Genomic DNA, 20,612 nt, shown 5'->3' with positions numbered 1-20,612 from the left:
AAGGGTACTTCCGTGGAGCTCAGGCGGGTGCTCAGGATGGTCTGAGATAAAGAAGAACCAGCCAGGTCACCGACGGTGGCCTTCTCGGGACCCAAGCGGCAATGGCCTCCCGTGTTCTACTTCTTCTCGTTGATGGCGGCGGCACGGACATGTTGGCCGCCACCTCGTCGACAGACGCCTTCAATGTGGAGCGGCGCGCTCTACAGCGACATGACTACGGGCAGTTGGCGGCCGACGGGAAGGCGCACGGGGATGGGGGAGAAACGGGCATGACAGCGGTCCGGGCTCCCGCAAACCTTCCTCATGTCTGTCTCGAGTTTGTAGGAGAAAACACGTCCGTACCGCGTCGCGGACCAATACAAGCCTGCATTGGATGGCTTACGCAGTTTGGACAGCGTGGTCCCTTGCATACTTTTTTCTTCAGACAGAAGCAGCTCATGTTGGTATCGCTTGTACAACTAATTTGAGCAATATTTCCCTCCACAAGCTATTCCTCTCTGACCATCCTTGGATTTACTAATTTAGGCACTAGAAATTAAATTATTGAAAAATTCAACATTGTTCATTTTTCCCTATGTATCTTGGCCATTATCCCCTACTCCCTTCGATCCATATTAATTGACACGTTGGTCTAGTACAAACAAAGCTGTACTAGACAAACCTAAATTAATATGGATCAGAGGGAGTCTAAACACACGTGGAACAAGAAATAAACGTTGTACAATCATAGCCATCAGAGCGTTAAGTCACACTCTCAATACAATCTCTCAAAATGAAATTCACCCAAATCTTGAAGCTACTACGAAAGCTCAATAACTAGATTAAACGCAGGCACCATGCAACTACCAGTTCGGTACCACGACCAAGGCCCCGTACTACAGATATTAACTATAAACGGTGCCCCTTATTCGCAAAACCCACTCGTTGGCCTATTTCTTAGATGCCAGTAGTTTGGTACTAAGATCACCATCATCGCTTCCTAGTGTACGCTTCTTGGCAAGCTTGGCAAGCTGAAGATGCGCACAGAGTAACAACATCCAGAATAGCCACACGATAATAACAACCGGCCATGCATCCCACGGGTTGTTGGAAACCTTCATAGTCCATGCGATCAGGCCAGTGGTAAGCAGCAAATAGATCATTATGATCAAAACCTACAAAGCATAGACAAGCAGCAGGCAGGATAATAAAAAGTTAGTTTCTAAGCACAAAAGAAAATTTTACAAGATGAATTGTTGGAATTCAATGATGAACAGCACGACAAGCAGAAGCTATAGGTCACAACATATTCTTGATTAGAAATGAAAAGGTTAACATGTCACTAAAGCACCGAGCATTAGCAAATCAGAATGGCCAAAATCAGCAGACAGATACTTAAGGTGAATCTACTGGGATGCTCTTGTTATGTAGGCTCTTGATACTAGCTGTGAGATTGTTGTTAAAAACAGTTGTATGTATCAAGCACAAAGATAGGATTCTTCTCAATACTTTGGTAGGGCACAAAGATCTTGTCATGGCCAAACCGTATGCTTCGTTCTTTTCCGGTTTGGGGTGGCAATGAGTGGGCATCTCAACAATCCACACTGACCATTATTAGTTCACTGGGAAGTCTGAGCTTACACCAACACAATCGTAAGTTAAGAGTAATTGACTAGCATTAGAAATTAGGATGCATCAATGCATAATTATACCCGACACAGTGACCTGCGTGCGTACGACTAGCAACACATACTAAGACTACCCACAGTGAGAGTAACATAGGTGGTAACATCACACATCTCTAGACAAAATATATGATGTGGCGAGTAATTAATGAGAAAAGAGGGGCATGTGGTAACATAGCTAGTTACTGTAACATCACACATATCAAGACAAGATGAGTCTACAAAGTAATAAATGAGGTAATGCATGACACTGCATATATGTTACTACCCACTATAGAAGTAGTAATATAGACTAGTGACATATATACATGTTACTAGTCTAAGTTACTACCCACTGTGACTAGTCTAATGACATGGTTGCATGACTGTCAGAAAGAAACTGAAACTGATGCTGGGTAGATCATCTAGAAGCAAGAGAAGGGGGGACAAGAGCAAAAGACTCACCAGCGCGATGATATACTTGACCATGCGAGGGTTCAGCACGGCCAGCTCCTCCTCCCTTGTCGTGGCAAATTTGACAAATTTAACCTATGGACGAAATCAAATCACAGAATGAACTGTCCGTGAAACTATTTCACGCGGCTGACCTTTTTATGTGACGCCCGACACGAAGGCGCCACACTACACTGTGCAACGCCTCACAGATAGGCGCTACACAGCCAGCGTCGCACCCGTGTGATCCGAAAATTACTAAGTCAGTGTGCAGCGCCTAAGAGCTAGGCGCCACACTATACAGTGTAGCGCCTAGCTCCTAGGCGTTGCACTAGTGCAGCGCCTGAGAGCTAGGCGCCACGGGTCAGCCGCGTGAAATAGTTTCACGGACAGTTCGATTTGTTTTCGTCTATAGGTTAAATTTGTCAAATTTGCCCCTTGTCGCCGCCGGCCAGGCCGCGGCGCCTTTCTCTAGGTCTAAATCTAAGGGGAGATCCGAACTCGGCAACGACATGATTGGACACGCTGACGGGGAATTGATTCGTTGTCACCGATGGCCCGTCGACGTACGCCTTTCTCGAGATGTACGGGAGGATCGGAACTCGGCGACGATGTAGGCGGTGAGGGAGAGGGGCTTCGCGGGAAAGCGAACGGACAGGATGCGCTATTATAATAGGCCCAGAGCAATTCGAGTTGGCTGCGTCGCCAAACAGGGGTTTAGGTAGGACACAAAGATCATTATCGTGGCTAAACCAGGCGTCCTTGTTTTGGGCCGAGGACCATGTCAAACGCGATCTCATGGGCTACCGTATGTCCGCTTTGTTCTAAGTACGCTTTTGAGATGATTCTAAAAAAAAAACTCAAAGCTGTGAAACGAGTGAACTGGCAAATGCCAAGATGACTTCGCTTCAGTGCTGTCCTGGCGTTACATAAAAGCTCAACCATGCTTAATAACTTATCAACACACCAACTTCACACAATTAACAGCAAAACTAGGTACTCCCTCCGATTCATATTACTTGTCACTGGTTTAGTACAAAGTTACAGGGAGTACAACATTTCTGTTGCAACACCACCATTTACAGAGTACCGTCCTAAGTTCACTCTGCAGGTGTACGCCCGAAATGTGAGTTTCAGACCTGACCAAGCCGGTACCGACACCTTTTAGCTGCAGCAACTGCGTGATCAAACACATCTTCAGAAATCAAAATCAGAGCAAGCATTTGCATAGCTGTGGGACTACGTGTCCTGCGCCAGGCTCCCGGTGATCATGACCGCAGGTTGCTCATTGTGACTCAAAGCTACGCATGCTCTGTTTTCAGCACAGGATAGTGCGATTCCACAATCTTTTCTGCTACATGGCGAGCTGAAGCTGCTGCTGTTGTACCATGGTCACTCCATCTCAGAACCTTCATCTTCATCCTCGTCTTCGTCCTCATCGAGGATATAGACCAAAGCATGCCTCCGCGATGAGAAGATGCAAGCCACTCCTCTTGAGGCTGTAAACATTACTCGTTATGTGAAATGAATACCAACTAAAAATCATGTGCAGAAATAAACACTCAACCTACCACTGACTGCCAGCGGAGTAGACAAAGGGTGAGGGACGCTACGAACTTTTCCATAATCTGTATCCAATTGGAGTTCCAGCGCCTATACATGTTCATGGCAGGAAATTAGCGCTATTACCATTTGCCAGCAAAAAAAGTAAAGTCAGCTTCAACAAGCATCTCCTGTCAATGGACCAATTTACAGATCCAGTGCGATTTTGTTTATCTTGTTGCAGCGATTAATTACTACTAATATGGCTACTTTAATTTTGTGTAGTATAACTTATTTCAGTAGGTTTCTCCCATACTGTTCTCATTTAAGTAAATTCGTACCTCCAATTCTTGGAGATTGTAATAATTTGCAGGGAATGTTCTTGAGAACTGTGAAAAAGAGAGGTTCTCTGTCTGCAGCATAACCATCCAAGATCTCCCGGCATTTTCAGAACTGGACTTTCCACTAAGTAGTAAAACCACCTGGTTGTCCTGTGAATAACCGTTTTCTTTTCTAAGATATGCAAAGTGCTTTACAAAAGCAAAGTATTGCCTCAATAACTGTAACAGTGAATACCTTGTAAAGAGACAGATCAACACACTCGTATTCAACAGGTATATGCAACAGAAAACCTGAAAGTGATGGTGTGTTGGAGGTACTACATGAGTTGCAGAAGTCCTTTATCACAGCAACGAAATTTCTTAAATTTAACGATCCATCAGGTATCTTGAAGCATATGTAGTCAGTCGAGCTATATGAAGAAGCATTATGCTGAGAATCTTTATCCTGCTATTTTGAGTAATCAGTTAGGACTTTGAAAAGTGACAGATCATGAACCCAATGCAAAGCATGTACAGAATAAGTTAAAGAAAAACATGGAAATAAGCAATGAGTATGTTCACATCAGGACCATTAGTTTGTTGGAAGAAATCACCAAAGAGAACATAAACCTTATAGAACGCAATTGATGCTGGAGTACTGGTTGATGACAAGGCATCGGACGATGTAACAGGATAAAGAGGAAGCAATCCTTGGCAATGTATTTGTGAAGATACAGTAGTGAATGGCATCAAGAAAGCCTCCTTCAAGCTAAAAAATATGGGATATAGAGTTGTTAGCATAGCATAAAATTGCTTCACAAAAGGAAGGAACAGTTATTTTAAGTAACAAGGAACAAGTTTAAAGTTATTCTGTCTGTAGAAACTGAATACACAAAGATTTGACTGACAGTACATTGAGTCGAGACACGTGTACTGGCAAATAATTTGAAGCAATAAAATGATTCACCTTTCTTCCAACTCGCTAAATTGCTTGGCCAAACTCCTTTCCAAAAACTTTGTGTCTGTAAATCCTCCAAAAACTACTAGGTGCTCAACATGTTTCGCAGTATCACTGAAGAAGTGTGTTGCACACAATTAAATAAGTTAGCCACGCATCATCACAACTTGGGAATAGGTACCATAAATCTTCGAACTATGAAAGCAATGCTAAAAACGTCCAGACCACAAAGGTACATACATGCAGGAATGATGTTTCTTCTTTAAAGATAAGCCATGCAGTTAGCAACGCCAAGACACAACCATGTACGAAAACTGCATCTACGAAAACTTCCATAGTACAACAGTACAACCCATCCGTGTCCAGATACAACCATGCACTTATGTTTATAAATGGTGAATAGTAACATGCAAATAGGTACCAAAAATCTTCAATCTATACAGATAGTGTAAATAAAGTCCAATAAATCAATAGCAAACATAAAACAACAACTGGCATGCTACTTACATATCCCACTCAAATATCTGATCTGTTTCAAGTAACTGCTTGATTGGATCCTTATCAAGAAGAAACTTCAGAAAAATCACCACAAGTTCACTACAGAAGATAATCCCCTGCTAGTTAATAACAAAATTCATGACATGAGAATGAAGAGGACAATAAGAAAGAAAGACATAAACCTGTTTGTGGATGGAACTTGATCAGTTGGTTCACTTAACAATATCTTAACACACTTCAAAACCCAGCTGAGGAAATTTTGGAACTGGAAAGTCAATGAATCAATGAAAGTTACTACATGAGAAACTACCAAAGGTACATTATCATCAGTAACCACAACTGGATATGCCAAAAAAAAAAGGGAAATGATATGCGCACTTGTTCAGGAAGGAGCCTCATTTTAAGATGACACGAGTCCCAATTCTCAACAAAATTTGAGAAAACATGAAACAAGAAAAAAAGTGTACCAGATAAAGAACAGTAGCTGCAACCCTTGAAAAGCGCTCAACTTGCACAACTAGCATCCCTACCCTCTCAGTTACACCATCCATAAGCTTTTCATCTAACCCAATGTTCTGAAACCGTGAACGCCATCTCGCAAGGCCTCTCAGTTCTGCAAGTCTGAATGAAATAATTTCGACTGCAGGCTATAAATAAAGAACATATTAGCAAGCAACTCAATTTTAATTACAGAAACTTGAAATAGGTTGCAGGTATAACACATGTTTAGTCTGGCTAAACCAGATGGGTTGACCTCCAATTAGTGAGCTATGACTTTAATGTTGTGATATAGAGGAAGACATGACTGTGGTATTCTACCAATACTAACAGTACTTCCTGGTTTGAGTCAACTAACTTTGTTTTTAATAACTGAGTCAACTAACTAGTAAAGCACTAACAACTTAACTAATTATAGCAGAAAGACGTGAAGCTGCCTAACAAACTCTATAGTATCCATTAGAAGTGAACCAAAAATACAGACAATAGTACCAATAATATGTTGCTCTGGTATCATTATGTAGTAGCTGACCTGAAGATGCTCACTGACAACAATACGAAGTTCTCTTCCAGCACTTTCAATAGTCTTAGCTATCCTCTTGAGACCCTTTCATATAAAAAATAACAAGTTTAGACAGGTTATTTAAGAAAAGAAGGTATGCAAGTTATGGCAATAGCAATAAATACCGCTTCACCAAGGGAGCTGACTAGAAATTGATGTAGAGCCGGACTTGTATGTGTCCCAAACAAAAGGCTCATAAACTCATCCTCGGAGCTAGATTCCATCCCTGTAAATGGTCAAAAACTTAGACCAACGTAGAAAAATAAAGGTATGTAATTCTTGATGGTTATGGCTTCAAAAGAAACCTATCATACCATGGGCAGTAAGCAGAGAAGGCAAGGCACTAAATTTCTCATGAAATAAGTTCATAGCATTCGACCATTGTTTGGACATCATAGATATGGAAGCACGGACAACTTCGACCAGATCTTGAATACTTGACGCTTGTTGAGACACCTGATGTAGCTCATTTTTCCTTTATTGGTGATAAGACAAACAGAATAAAAAAATCTTTATTCAATTTTAGTAGGAACAGCACAGCAGTCAATATCCTTACAAACTTTAGTACTGAAATACTGCTGCTATATTTTAGGGAAACAACAAAAGCCTAAGATATTTACACTTGGCCAAATAATTAGTTACGATCGGTGAATTGGACCGTCAGAGTTCAATCTTTTAGGTGCCAGTGAATGTGTTATTCTAGCACCTTTTGTGGATCTATTTTTATTTTCATACAAGACCACAAGAAGAAGATGGTTTTGGAACAAGGACAGAAGGCATTAAAAGGCAATGGAATTGGTATGCCATTACCTGTTGGAAAAGATAGAGGTATCAAGGTGCAAACAATGTACCCCAACAGAAAGATCATTACTGAGAGAAAGGTTGTCAGTATTAATCAGCTTTCCAGAGCACAGAAGAACCAACTGATGGAGATTTCGTGATAAAGAGACCTGATATTAAGAACAACTATTGCTCAGAATATCATATCCAGCAGACTGATACATGCATAAGAACCTAAGAAGTGAAGAATTAATGACCTTGCTTATGGAAACATCCTGAAGTCGGTAGCTAGTTCTTTTTCCAGAGGATTGAACATGGATTGGAACCTTATTTATGTTCTGAAATATCAACAATAAACTCATTATTGCCAGGGTATGCCCCAGAACTAATAATTTACAAAGACAAAAGGTAGGCAACAGTTTGTCAATATCCATAGATCGTAAAAATATTGCAGAAATAACTATTTCATAATATCATATTTACTGTTAAGGTATACGAGCCTTGCTGTCAAAGTAACAAAAGGGTATTAATGATAAGAACAACCTTGAGAATCAGAAGAAAGCATGCATAGCTGATTATATTGACTGTAAATGTAGAGCATTCAGTTGTTGTGTTTACTTACTATCTTTCCAATTGGAAATATTCCAAAAATACTGAAGCAAATGCAACCATCTTTATCACCAGTGCACAGAATATTAAAACGTTGACACGAAGCACTTGAAAATGCCTGAATGGCTTCTTCATTCTCATCTGCAAGACCAGTATCTCCCGAATTGAGCCCACCTATCCTAGGCATCACGGGAGCAGGAGGAAAGAAACGTGTAGTGCGGTCTTCATAAGATAACAAGTCTTCCTTGTCAGTCTGCAGTAATTAGCAGAGGGCTCTAGTAAGGAACTTTTCCACTGAAACCCTATACTATTCTCAGTAAGTGCAAAATTCAAGCAGTTGATCATCTCCGGTTGCAAGTTTCACTGAATAATTTTCAATAAGATGCAAGCTATATGTGATTTAACAAATAATATCTTGAGTAAATATAGTAAATGTTTTTCAAGGGAATAAATATACCCTTGATAGTGGTTCATCTTCTGCCCAATTCAGACATATGATGGCAACATCATGAGATTTTATACTTCGTAACATCTTCCCATTCTGCAATTAGCACTCACGTTATTTATACATACACGAAGTGGTAAAGTAAATAGAAGTAACAAGTAAACTGTAATAGCATGCATGATTGTTTGTGTAATACAAAAAACACAAATTGCACAAGAGTCAAAACATAAAATAGATTATGTACTTATGTTACAACCTTCAAGATCATATAAGGAGTTTTTACAATAACTACTAACACACAGTGATAAAAAAAATGATATTGCAAATTCAGTTACGATGAAACTGCAACAGATTGCAAATTCGAAATGGTGCTCAACAGAAAATAAAGCAATTCGAAATGTGCTGTATCAATATGTCTGGTTTTAGCATCAACTAACCACTTCATTATATTACTGAGACACAATTTTTTATGGGAAGATCCATATTCTTTATGTATGCACATAGTTGTCTCAGAGGTCCTTGGGAGCATGTGCCCCCAGTGATCTCCTGATAATTCCATACATAAAAGTCAAAAGTTATGAAGGCCAGAATGAGAACAGTGCCATTAGCAAATTATAAGGAACCATGCAGAGTTCACGTTTGCATGAAGTATGAAAAGATAGTCCGGCAACAAAAAAGAAGGCATCAATAGTTTCTACCCATTGCTTTCAGCATACACACCTCAACATCATGCAAAAGAACAAAACCATCTTCTGTACCAAGTGCTACTATTTTACCATCAGGGCTCCAGCAAATTGATGTGATGCACTTCCCTGAAAAATAAGCATTTTACTATTTTAGTGCCTGCTACCATTTTAACTTGAAAACAGATGCTGTCAGTTCAACTACTGAGAAAGCATACATCAAGGGCCCCTTGCATTTTGAGGAAGGAAAAGAAAAGGGTCATTTTCGAAGTTCGGCTACCGCCAGGTGATCCATTATCCAGTGCCGATGTCGGATCTGCCAGCTCTTCCCATGGGTTGAAGGATTTTTATACGATTTTGTAGGATTTCAATCCATAGCATTATTTTTGAATAGAAGCCCTTTGGATCGAAGGAATGGGACCACCAAAAAACTATATGGGTTGCTCTCCAACATCCCAATTTTAAAGGATCTACTAGGGGTTAGACCTTATGAAAATTATTCTTTGTGTCCTGTATGCACATTCTCTATCTTTAAATTCCAGCAAACTTTTTGTGGAAGTCTAAAGAGACATGTTTGCAAGTTCATGTAAGATCCAGGAAGTCATGGCATCTGCCTTTTTTAGAATCCTGCATATGCATTCCAAAGAGGCCCTAAGGGTGCGAGTATAATAAGACTGCAAAAGAAAACGGACAGCGTTCTCAGCTGGTGTAGTTTGTCATGGAGCAGGGATGTCATTTCTTCTAAACACAAATTGCCAAAGCATCTGGCTTTTACTTAGGATACGACTGCAAATATGTGCTTATGTACTTATTGTTGAATAGACAAGGTGCACCTCAACACAAGACATGTACTTCTTTGAACATACCGAACATGAGTAAATGTCAATAACTATATTTGCTTTTTCAGCATTTAAAAGGAAGAAAAAACAATAATGTGATAGATGTATCATCGTTTTTCTTGAGCACCAGGGGGGGTGGGAGGTAGCAACCAGGGGATATAGTCCATAGCCGTTGCCAATTGAAGCGATGGAGGAGAACCTTGGAATCATCAGTAACCATAGCAAGCAGATCCTTCTCTGGGTTCCACTCTGCCAATTTTATCTAACAATAGTAGAACATATGTAAGACAATTTCTAATGGATCATATTAATATGAATCTATAATAAATAAATAACAGAAAATGGCAAAGGTGCACGCAATACATAAAGATGTCAAATACTCAGCAGCGCTAACTGTCAGATCTATATAGCTGACTATATAGCTGAATGTTGCTGAATAGGGTATAAAATAGAAATCGGATGAATCAAGCATGTCTTAAGGGCTGAAAAATGGATCACTGGGTGCAAATGCCAAAGCTAAACTCGATAAACCAGTATGGTGTTTGTCGCTCCGGATTATCAAAATAGCGCGGTTCCTGATCATGTTGAGGTCAGACGAATCGATCCACTGCTAAGTCCCAGCCAAGAGCCCTCTCAGCCGCACGAAGTGACAGTAGGGAACCACTAGGTCCCGGCCCAGCCCTCTTAGGAATTTCAGCAAACGGTTGGCATGCGGTAAGGGTGCGGCCACCCCTGGATTACCAGCCCAAATCCACCCGTGTCCTCCCGCGAGGCCGCCGCCTCGTGTCCGAAGCCCACCGCACGAGAGAGCGGCGCGACACGGAGCCCAGGCGGCGAGCCGGCGGACCCCTCGGGTGGCGACGAGGAGGGGAGAGGGCCGGGGAAAGGCCGGCGGCGGGCCTAGGTTTTCGGCCACCCGAGTCGCCGCTGCGGGGGCAGGGGGGACTTTCTGACCCGCACTAATTCGGGGAGGGGAGGGGCGATGCAGAAGCTTCAGCGCAGAATGGCGAAGCTCGTCGAGGCGCACTCGCGCGGGCGTTTCCAACAGCGGGGGAAGGGAGGGAGGCGAGATACCTGGAAGGGGATGGGCTTGTCGAACTGGAGCTGGAACGGCGTGCCGGAGGCCGCCGCGGACGACGACGCCTCCTCCATCTGCTCCTCCGCCATGGCGGCCTGCTGCTTGGTGGGTGGTTTTTTGGGGGAAGTTTTTTTGGGCGGGCGGACAGGCGGGAAGAGAGAGAGGTTTTTTTTCTTTAGACAAGGAAAGAAAGAGGGAGCGAGACGAAGGGAACGAGAGAGCCTTGGGCTCCGATTGGATCGTCCGGGTGGGCTTCGATTACGCGATTGCTTGGTCGTTTCGGTCCTTAAAATTTACAGTTACCCTTAAAAAGGAAGAAAATACAGTTATCCCTAAAAAAAGTCTGTAAAGTTTACAGGATTTTTGAGATGGACGCGTCTAGTGGGCGGCCGGCTGCCCACTAGTGCGATCGAGCGGCCGGCCTAAAAAGGTAAGTCTCTATCCCCGCGGTCCCGCGCTTCAGAAACGGAAAGCGACCACCGAACCCACACGATCAAGCGGCCAGTCCCGATAGGCCCAAACAGAAGGAGAGAAAATTCTCCCCACGCTCCCACGTGGCCAGCTATACCTACACAGACCCTCCCACGCCCGCTCGCCCCCACGCCACCACGGTGCCTTCTTCTTCTCCACGATAGAAGGGGATCCAAGGCCCTTCTTCCTCCTCCTACACAGTCGCCATGGCAGCCCCAAAGTAGAAGAAGAAGCTGCTTCAAAAAAGATCTAAGGGCAGGGTGGTCAAAGCCATACCAGGCAGCAACATCAGGTAATTTCCCTCTGCCCCTCTTCACTTCCCCCCTTTTTCTACTGCATATGTCAACCCCCTTCTCCATGGATCTAGCAGAAATCCATGGAGAAGCTGCTTCAAAAAGAGGTGGATTTGGCACATAACCCCACCCTCCCTTCCATGAGTGTCATATCTGCAACTGAAAACAAGTACCACGAATTACTGTGCAACTAACCATGGATAGAAGCCTACTGTTTCCTGGTTTGTGCAACTAAACACAAGTCATTTAGGTTTAGTTGCACAATAAACATGGCTTGAGACCAACTTTACCGAACATTTTTCTAACATGCATGCCAACCAAGTTTCCCCCACCTAGATATGTTAAACAAGCCAACTAAAGCAAGTTCTCTGGACAACTGAAACATGATTCTAGCCAACTCAACATGCATTGTAGCCAAAAACCTAAACATGCATTGTAGCCAACGGAAAATGCATCCCAACCAACTGAACTTGTATTCTGGCAACTCAGCATGCATGCTAGGCAAACTGAACAAGTATCCTGAACATGTATTCTGAGTGAACACTATAGAAAACCTGAAGTATATGTGCAATAAAAACATGTATCCTGGCCAACTAAACATGCATGCTGGCCAACTGAATATGCATCCTGGCCAAGTGAAACATCTATTCTAACCAACTGAACACATTGACTGTCCAACTAAACATGCATGCTGGCCAACTGAAAATATGCATCCTGGCCAACTGAGACATCTATTGTAGCCAAAACCAAAAATCTGTAGTACGACAGCGAAAACACAAGAACTTTTGTCCATAGCTAATGAAACTACAAACCATATTAAAATAGTCACGCATATATTCTTATCCCACACATATATTCTGGTTCCACACCTATTGCAAAGCTATAGTGTAAAAAAATATGTTCAATATACTAGAAGTAAAAACAGAAATGGCGATGAAAAACATATATCTATAATCTGTCATCCAATTCTTCTTTCTTCTTTCACCTGGATTTCCTCATCTCAATTGTGGCATCAAATTATGTCCAAATTATGTGCAAACAAATCTGAATCAGCTCCTTGCCAAACAGAAAACCTGCGGATCATTGCAAAAAATAGAGGAAAAAGTCAGGAAAAACTCTGTAGTAAAAAAAGTCATGTTCTTGCCAGCTATTTACTGCAAACTGTGCAACTAACATAACAACTCTGTGCAAACAAAAAAACCATACCTGTTATAATAAAGATTCTGCTATAGACATGTTGCTTTTGGAACTATGATTGTCATAATGGTGTGCAATTGGCTATTTACTAAGTTTTTAGGTTGTTTGAAAACACTCTTTCATGATTAAACTGATGACATCACTTCCTTCTTTTTTATCTCAATGAGTTGCCTCCTGATCTCAATGAGCTTCATCATGATATGGATCAGCAGCAACCCAGCATACCACAAGGAAATTGGACAGAAAATGGGCGATCTGTTTACTACACGCAAACAAGTCGTGGGCCTAACCCTATGGGCCATGACAATGTGGCAGGGCAGTCATCAACCCATGGTGCCCCTGTAGTGGTGTCTTTGGAGTCAGAGAGCCATACTCTTGATGACACGGGCACCGCGGCAAATGTTCCTGGTCCAACCAGGACTGAGCTTGGAGCTGGTGCTGTTGATGGTGCTGTGCAAGGAGAAGAAGGAGAAGATGAGGCTGGTTCTCAGCCCATGGAACCCTATGTTGGCATGAGATTTGACAGCCTTCAAATTGCTAAGGATCACTACAACAGCTACGCCCTACGGATGGGTTTCTCTGTCAAAATGAACACCTCTAGGCGGACACCCCACACCAATATATTGGTAAAACAGCAGTTTTGCTGCAACAAGTTCAAGAAGCCCAAAGCTGATGATGAAGGAGTTGAGGCTCCTCCTGTCCTGGACCCTATACTAGATTCAAAACCTATTGACAGTGATGAGGAGATGGAAGATGAACCTCCAATATTTGCTGAAGAGGAGGCTGGTACTAGTAAGAAAAAGAAGAAGCGTAAACGCGAGACAATAAAGCACACTCAATGCAAGGCAAAGATGTTGGTGAAGCTGATAGATGGGCGATGGCAGGTGACGCACTTTGTTCGTGACCACAATCATCCGCTGGTGAACAAACCTTCGTTGTCCAAATACTTGAGATTCCACCAAGGCATCTCTCCTGATGAAAAAAAATTGCGCATCTTGTATAACTGCAACTTAACTACAGGTGTGTTTCTATATCCCTTACAGAATTAAGTTTCCCTGTAGGCAGTCCATTGTGCAACTGTTATGGTACTGGTGTGCAACTAAAATGCCTTAAGTGTGCAACTAGTGTCCAAGTTCCCATCCAGTTTTCTATATCACTTTGCTGCTTTGTTGTACAACTAAATTACCTTCACTGTGTAACTACATAATGTGTTGTGTACAAAGTGCAAGTGTTTTTAAAGGTGCAGCTAGTTGTCCATTTCCTGCAACTATCCTCTGTGCCAACACATGTTATATTGTTGTGCAGCTGGATGTGTGCATTCGTGCGACTAAAAAAATATGGTTTCATTTTGTATTATGCAGGACGTATGATGCATGTAATGGCAGAGTTCTATGGATCTGAGATGATGGTGCCGTTCGGACCAAAGGCAATAACAAATCTGTGTACAAGTTTCCATAGAGATGACACAAAGGAGGGTGACATGATTGAGACAATTGCGCACTTCAAGGATATACAAAAAACCGATCCAGACTTCTTCCATAAGGTAAAATATGATGAAGAGGACAGAGTTGTCACATATTTTGGGTGGATGGCTTAGCTCGAAAAGCGTATGTGGAGGCGTACCACGATTGCATATCGTTTGACACCACCTACATGACCAACATGTATAATATGCCGTTCGCGCCCTTCATCGGAATAAACCGACATGGCCAATCTTTCATGCTGGGTTGCGCGTTTGTGAGTCGGGAGTTGGCATCGAGCTTTGATTGGGTCTTCCGAGCATTCCTAGAGGCTATGAATGGCAAACCTCCTAACAACTTCATAACCGACCAGGATGGTGCAATGAGGCAGTCAATACAAAACATCTTTCCAACCACCGTGCATCGCTGTTGTCAATGGCACATCATGAAAAAGGCTCAAGAAAAAATTGGTTAGTTGTTGTGCCGAAATCCAGGGCTCTCTGATGATTTCAACTAATGTGTTGACTTCAGCTTCACTATAGACGAGTTTGAGCAGAATTGGGTTGGGTTAATGATGAAGTACGAGGCTATGACACACACACACACACTTTAAGAAGTTGTACAAATACAGGTCAACTTGGGTGCCGTGCTACTTCAAACACAGGTTCTTCCCCTTCCTGCAGTCTACACAGCGTAGTGAGGGGTTCAATGTCGTCCTAAAAAGATATGTGAACCCACACAACTCAATGCTGAACTTCGTCAAGCAATATGAAAAAATTCAGAACCACATCCTTGCCAAGGAAGGCTGCAATGATTACATGACAGAACACCTTGAGATTGAGCTATGGTCCAACTTCCCAATAGACAGACAAGCTTACGAAACCTACACTAGGGACCTTTACCGCAAGTTCCAAGAAGAGTTTGAGCTGATTGGACGTTATAATGCGTTCCAAGTTGGTGCTGATATTTTTGAGCTCAGACCGAACCAGGAATTTGTTGCCAAATATGGTTCTAGAAACTACTTGGTGCAGGCAAAGGTGGAGGAGGGTTCCTATTTGTGTGAGTGCTGCAAAATGTACAATGACGGCATGCTCTGTTGCCACATCCTCAAGGTGTTCACCCATATTGAAGTTGATGTCATACCGGAAAGGTACATGCTAAGACGGTGGACACCTACTGCTGTCCCTAGTGCGCCAGGGACTGGGTATGAGCAACCGGATGAAATGCCTCCTCAATCAAAGAAGCAGATAAGGGAGAGAAACATGATATACAATTTTCGGAAACTAGCCAAGTTTGCGAGTGGCTCTGATGCAGCACAGGCCATTGTATACAAGCATATGCGCGGAGCACGTACCGAGATCGGCCACCTAAACAAGTCCAAGAAAAAGAAAAAATCGGCTGCTGCTATGGGGCCATCAGATGATGGCAACCCTCGAGGACCTCCTCCACCTCCTGGCCCTACTCGGCATGCTCCGCCACGTCCTCCCCCGCCTGGCCCAACAAGCAGTGCCCCGCGTGCTCCTCCCAGTGGCCCTACAGGCAGTACTCAGGGGGTTTATCATCCAGGTAATTACCTGCCCCAACTACCCATCTATCTAGGTGTGTAACTTCAGTTGCACACATCATGGTGCCCAGTTGCACAGAACAGGCTACCCAGTTGCGCACGCTATGTTAGTTTGAGCATCAAGATAAACAACTAACTTGTTTTTCCTGTTCTGGCTATAGGTGATGGCAACCCTCGAGGTCCTCCTCCACCTCCAGGCCCTACATAGCATGCTCCGCCACCTCCTCCCCCACCTGGCCCAACAAGCGGTGCCCCGCGTGCTCCTCCCAATGGCCCTACAGGGAGTACTCAGGGGGCTCATCACCCAGGTAATTACCTGCCCCAACTCCTCATGCAACTAGGTGTGTAACTTCAGTTGCACACATCATGGTGCCCAGTTGCACGGAATAGGCTACCCAGTTGCGCGCGCTATGTTAGTTCGAGCATCAAGATAAAAAACTAACTTGTTTTTCCTGTTCTGGCTATAGGTGATTACCATCCAAGTGCCATGACGGGCCGTGCTACTACAGGGTTTCTTTTTTAATTTAACTTGCACACAGCAACCAGTTAGTTGCACAGCATGGGCTATGTGATTGCAGAGAACATCAGTCCTGGTTGCGTAAAAAAAATACTAAACTTTTTATATGATTATTCCACAGGTGATTGAACACAACCTCGTGATGTTCCAGCGCCCACGCACACTTGTCCTACTGCCCCGTTGGAGGCTGCATCCCCTGCACAAGCCTCTGATGATTTTGTGCCCAGAGATCCTCCAAGGTCTACTACAAAGGGTAGGGCGAAGAGTCGACGGTACAAATCGGCGCTAGAGCTACACCCAAAGAAGAAAAACAAATGCAGCCACTGCCAATCTACAGAGCACACTGCTGGTGTGTGTCCACTCAGGCTGCTGTGATTCTCTTGCATTGTTTGTATCTTTCTGACAAAAAGGAAAAGAATGATGGTTTTTTAGCAATGTTGGGACCAAGTGGACACATTCAACATCTATGCTTTCTCTTCTCTAAGTTGTTTTTCTTGAATTAGTTCATGCACTGTGTAAAATGGTTGCTATTTGTGCCTTTGTTGGCAAATGGTTTAATATTTAGTTGTTGAACAATTGTATGTCCAGTGCTCCTAATGTGTCAACAAAAGTGATGACATTGAGTTGCAACGGAATTACTACTAGTGTGCAACTACAAATCTACTCAAAAATTGTGCAAACCAGCAACTTCCTCCATGGGGCAGAGAATAAAAAGAGTACTGACCTAGTCCTTGTCGTATCTGAGCAACTTCCTCCATGGGGCGGAGTTGTGCGTGCTGGTGACCCAATCATATGCCAGCTTCTTCCTGATGTTGAGTACTTCCTTGGGTTCGTAGTTGGGCAGTTGGCTACCGTTCCACTCAGTGGCGTTAAGCAGTGCGAACATCCCACACTCATTGCTGCGGTGGGCAAAAAAGAAAAATTGTTACAGAAATTTAAAACCAAAAAAGATAATGTACTCTGTGAATTTGTGCAACTACTTATGTGCCACTGTGCAACTAATTATGTGCCACTGTGCAACTGGCCAGCTAATCCATGAGAAACTCATAAAAATGAAAAACAGATTGCAAACTAGTTGTGTGTCTTAAAAAACTATAGATTGTACATGTAGAAAATTTTAAAAACTACAGATTGATGGTAAAAAATGAGAAGAATGCCATGCTTCTTGTCTTACTTGCCGAGCTGCTTCGGTACGTCAATGTCAATAATCTGGAAGTGCTCGATGTTGTGCTTTGGGTAATACTTCCTCCATAGCTGGCGTACTGCCCCCGCAATGGTAGAGGCGGTGTTCATCAGCTCAATGTCGTCTAGCTTCCTGCTTGAATCAAGAACTTCAAAACGTTCGTCCCTCAAGTTGACGTTGAAGACCCAATAATGCCTGCCTCCTTCACGGTCGTTTATATCAGCGCACTCAAGAACTAGCAGCATGACCTGCACGCATGAACGATTCAGACATAGATACACGCTGTAGGTAAGAAAAACAATAAAGACTTGGTGAAGTTAAAACAGGTTGCCAGTAAGTATTTGCCAACTAATAGATGTGTCATGTGCAACTGAACATGCTATGAGTGCCAACTAAGAGATGGATCATGTGGGCACAACACTCACCAAGTCTTGCTTGTCGAGACGGTCCTTGTATTCAAACTTCTTGTTTATCTCATTCACATTGTGGATCCCTTGTTGTAAATTGATCTGCATAAATTATAAACATGCCTCAAACTCCTTACTAGATGAAAGGACTCCCTCAATTGGTCAACAAAAAGTGCTACAAAAAAGAAGAGGAGAAAAAGGTTTTGAAAAAACTTACAGAAAACCTCAGTGGCATAACGACCTTCTTTGATCCTTCTGGTAAGTTATCCATGATGTGTAAGATTCCAGTCTCAATAACAATTCTTGACAGCCATTGAACCGGCTTCATGGAATCAACTAACTCCTTTAAAGAAATGTAGAAAGCACCATACCTAATTATCTCAGGGCTGAATTTTTTTTAAAGAAATAAAAAGACAAGTTAGCTTGAAGGGTCACAGCAACAAAAAAATGTGTATTAAAAAATAGTGTGCAACTAAAAGGCCCGTTCTGTGCAAAATGCTCTGCTTGTTGTGCAACTAAGTGGGTGGTCCTGTGCAACTAAAAAAGATATGTATGTAGGCTGTGGGGAGTTGGTTTACCTGGTAGCATCATCATTTGCTCCTGGGTGATGCCTGACCCAATACAAGAGGGCAACGTAAAGCTTGTTGACTGCCTCATTGGAATTGAACGTCTTCTTGTTGTTGTAATCAATGAATGGAGACCTTTGAGATGCTCCGGGCCTTATTACCCTTCTTTGTCTTCGTGCAACAGGTGGTCCTGAAGAACTGCTCGTGCCAACTGTTGGTTCTGCGCATATCGGGGTGTGGCAACTGTCTGGTGATCCAACATTTGGCTCTTGAGCTAATCCCTTGCCAGCATTAGCAGCAACACATCCTTTGTTCATAGTTGATGGGTCCAACTCACCCTCATCTATGACAGTCGCACTGGCTTCCCTGTTTGTGCTACTGGAGCAAGTGATGGAGCAGCCTTAGCATCATCATCTATGCTCAGGTCAAAAGATAGTGCATCGCAGAACCTGTCACCATGATAGCTGTAAGAGTTTGAGCTGCGTATGGGTTGAAGGCCCAGGGCATCTTCTTGCGGCACATACACAGGTGCATCATTCGCTGACTTGGTTCGCAATAGTGTTGTAGTTGGCGGCCTAGAAGGCTTGCACCTACTTACAATGTTGAACACCTCCTCTTGTGTTAATGAGTGCTGAAAGTTAGCTCTTGGTGATGCAGGCTTGCTTGGCTGCTATGTGTTAGCTCTTGGAGACGGCACTTTGGCAGTTTGATCACCTCCTTTTGTGTTTGGCATTGAAGTATCTATATGAGTTGGCACCTTGGGGCTTGCAGTTGCAGTGGTGCCTTCCTGAGCAGCAGTAGTAGTTTTGACTGTGGCCCCACTGCTAATTGACACTTCAGTTGGTACAGTAGTATCTGCAGTTGGCATCTTTCCAGCCTTAGTTGGCAGCAATCTAGCTGAATTTGGCACTCCTGCATCGATGGTTGTGGCACGTTGTTCTGTCTCGTTTCTGAACCCCACACCTTTTGTGCCCTGTTCCCCCTTTGTGCTCTTGGCAAACTTGAGAATCTTTTGCTGCTTAGCTGGTTTAGGTGGGCGTGCTGACATAGCAGTCTTCCCCTTGATCTGTTGAGCTCCTATCATGGTTGTAGGCTCAACATGTATTACTGTCACATCTTGAGTGTTGGTTGCCTCTCTGCTCACTACAGTTGGCACAACAGTTGGCGCGGCAGCTTTCTTCTCCGCATTTATTTCAGCATCTACCCTCAGCATTTGTTGTTGGTTTTGAGGCAACTTCAGATTCTTCTTCACTGAAACTGCTTTGTGCTTCTGAACCACATGAGGGTTTGCCACAGATGCTGCCTTGCTCTTGCTGGAGCTTATATCAGGAAGTTGCTTCAAATATTCCTTGTATTTTTTCTTTGAATGAACCCAGTCTAGACCCTTTCCTGCTTCCTCCATGTCAACTTGATTCTTTTCAGCCTCACTTAATAAGAACAACTTCTGATCAATGGCAAAATTGATCTTCTGACACATCTCTTGGTCACTAAAATCTGGCACGGGAAAAGTAGTTGGCAAAGCTCGCTTCAAGTTGCACTGCTTAAACATATCAATGCTCCCCTGAGACTCCGCTCTGTCATTTTTCTTTGACTTCGGCAAATCCTTCTTTTTCTAGCAAGTTTTGTCAATCAACATCTGTAGTGTGCTCCTGCTGCTCATTGAGTTACTGCTGTTGCTAGGGTTGGCAGAGCTGCTAGTCCCCTGGTTGTGTTGCCGCCTATACCCCCGGAACCAGGGCCATTGTCATCATCGTCATCGCTGCTGTCACTGCCTCCATTGGATCCCCCTTGATCATCACCATCAACATCTCGTCATCTCCTTCCCCCTCACTGCCATCAACTGCTGCACCTTTGTCTCCACCCCCCTCTTTAGCCTCATCTTCTTCTTCCTTCTCCTCTGCCTCATTATCTTCTTCCTTGTCCTCCTCCTCTCCTTTGTCCTCTTCTTCTTTGTCCTCCTCTTCTTTCTCCTCCTCCTCCTCCTCCTCTGCATCTTCTTCTTTGTCATCCTCCTCTTTGTCCTCCTCCTCTGATTCATCCGCATGT

General features: G+C 43.3%; 1 protein-coding gene and 1 pseudogene across 2 annotated transcripts; both read right to left on the bottom strand.

The window, feature by feature from the left end:
- Positions 1-929: 929 nt before the first annotated feature.
- On the bottom strand, positions 930-3,486 carry LOC109774782 (uncharacterized; annotated as a pseudogene).
- LOC109774781 (anaphase-promoting complex subunit 4) lies at positions 3,022-11,119 on the bottom strand. 2 transcript variants are annotated; one of them, XM_020333543.4, is made up of 19 exons: positions 10,905-11,097; positions 9,981-10,092; positions 9,029-9,120; positions 8,321-8,404; positions 7,877-8,116; positions 7,512-7,592; positions 7,285-7,424; positions 6,789-6,949; positions 6,600-6,700; positions 6,445-6,519; positions 5,882-6,061; positions 5,597-5,679; positions 5,424-5,513; positions 4,926-5,030; positions 4,589-4,727; positions 4,215-4,424; positions 3,980-4,129; positions 3,668-3,749; positions 3,022-3,595 (listed from the first exon to the last, which is right to left on the bottom strand). In XM_020333543.4, the coding sequence occupies exons 1-19, from the start codon at positions 10,995-10,997 to the stop codon at positions 3,489-3,491; spliced, it is 2,325 nt and encodes a 774-aa protein (XP_020189132.1). In that variant the 5' UTR covers positions 10,998-11,097; the 3' UTR covers positions 3,022-3,488. The 2 variants fall into 2 exon arrangements, with proteins under 2 accessions (XP_020189132.1, XP_020189131.1); XM_020333542.3 differs by having other exon boundaries at positions 3,077-3,595; positions 4,215-4,427; positions 10,905-11,119.
- Between the last annotated feature and the right edge of the window lie 9,493 nt (positions 11,120-20,612).

This window comes from Aegilops tauschii, chromosome 6, assembly GCF_002575655.3.
Source record: "Aegilops tauschii subsp. strangulata cultivar AL8/78 chromosome 6, Aet v6.0, whole genome shotgun sequence".
In the NCBI taxonomy this organism is placed as follows: domain Eukaryota; kingdom Viridiplantae; phylum Streptophyta; class Magnoliopsida; order Poales; family Poaceae; genus Aegilops; species Aegilops tauschii.
This window is presented reverse-complemented; position numbering and strand designations above follow the sequence as displayed.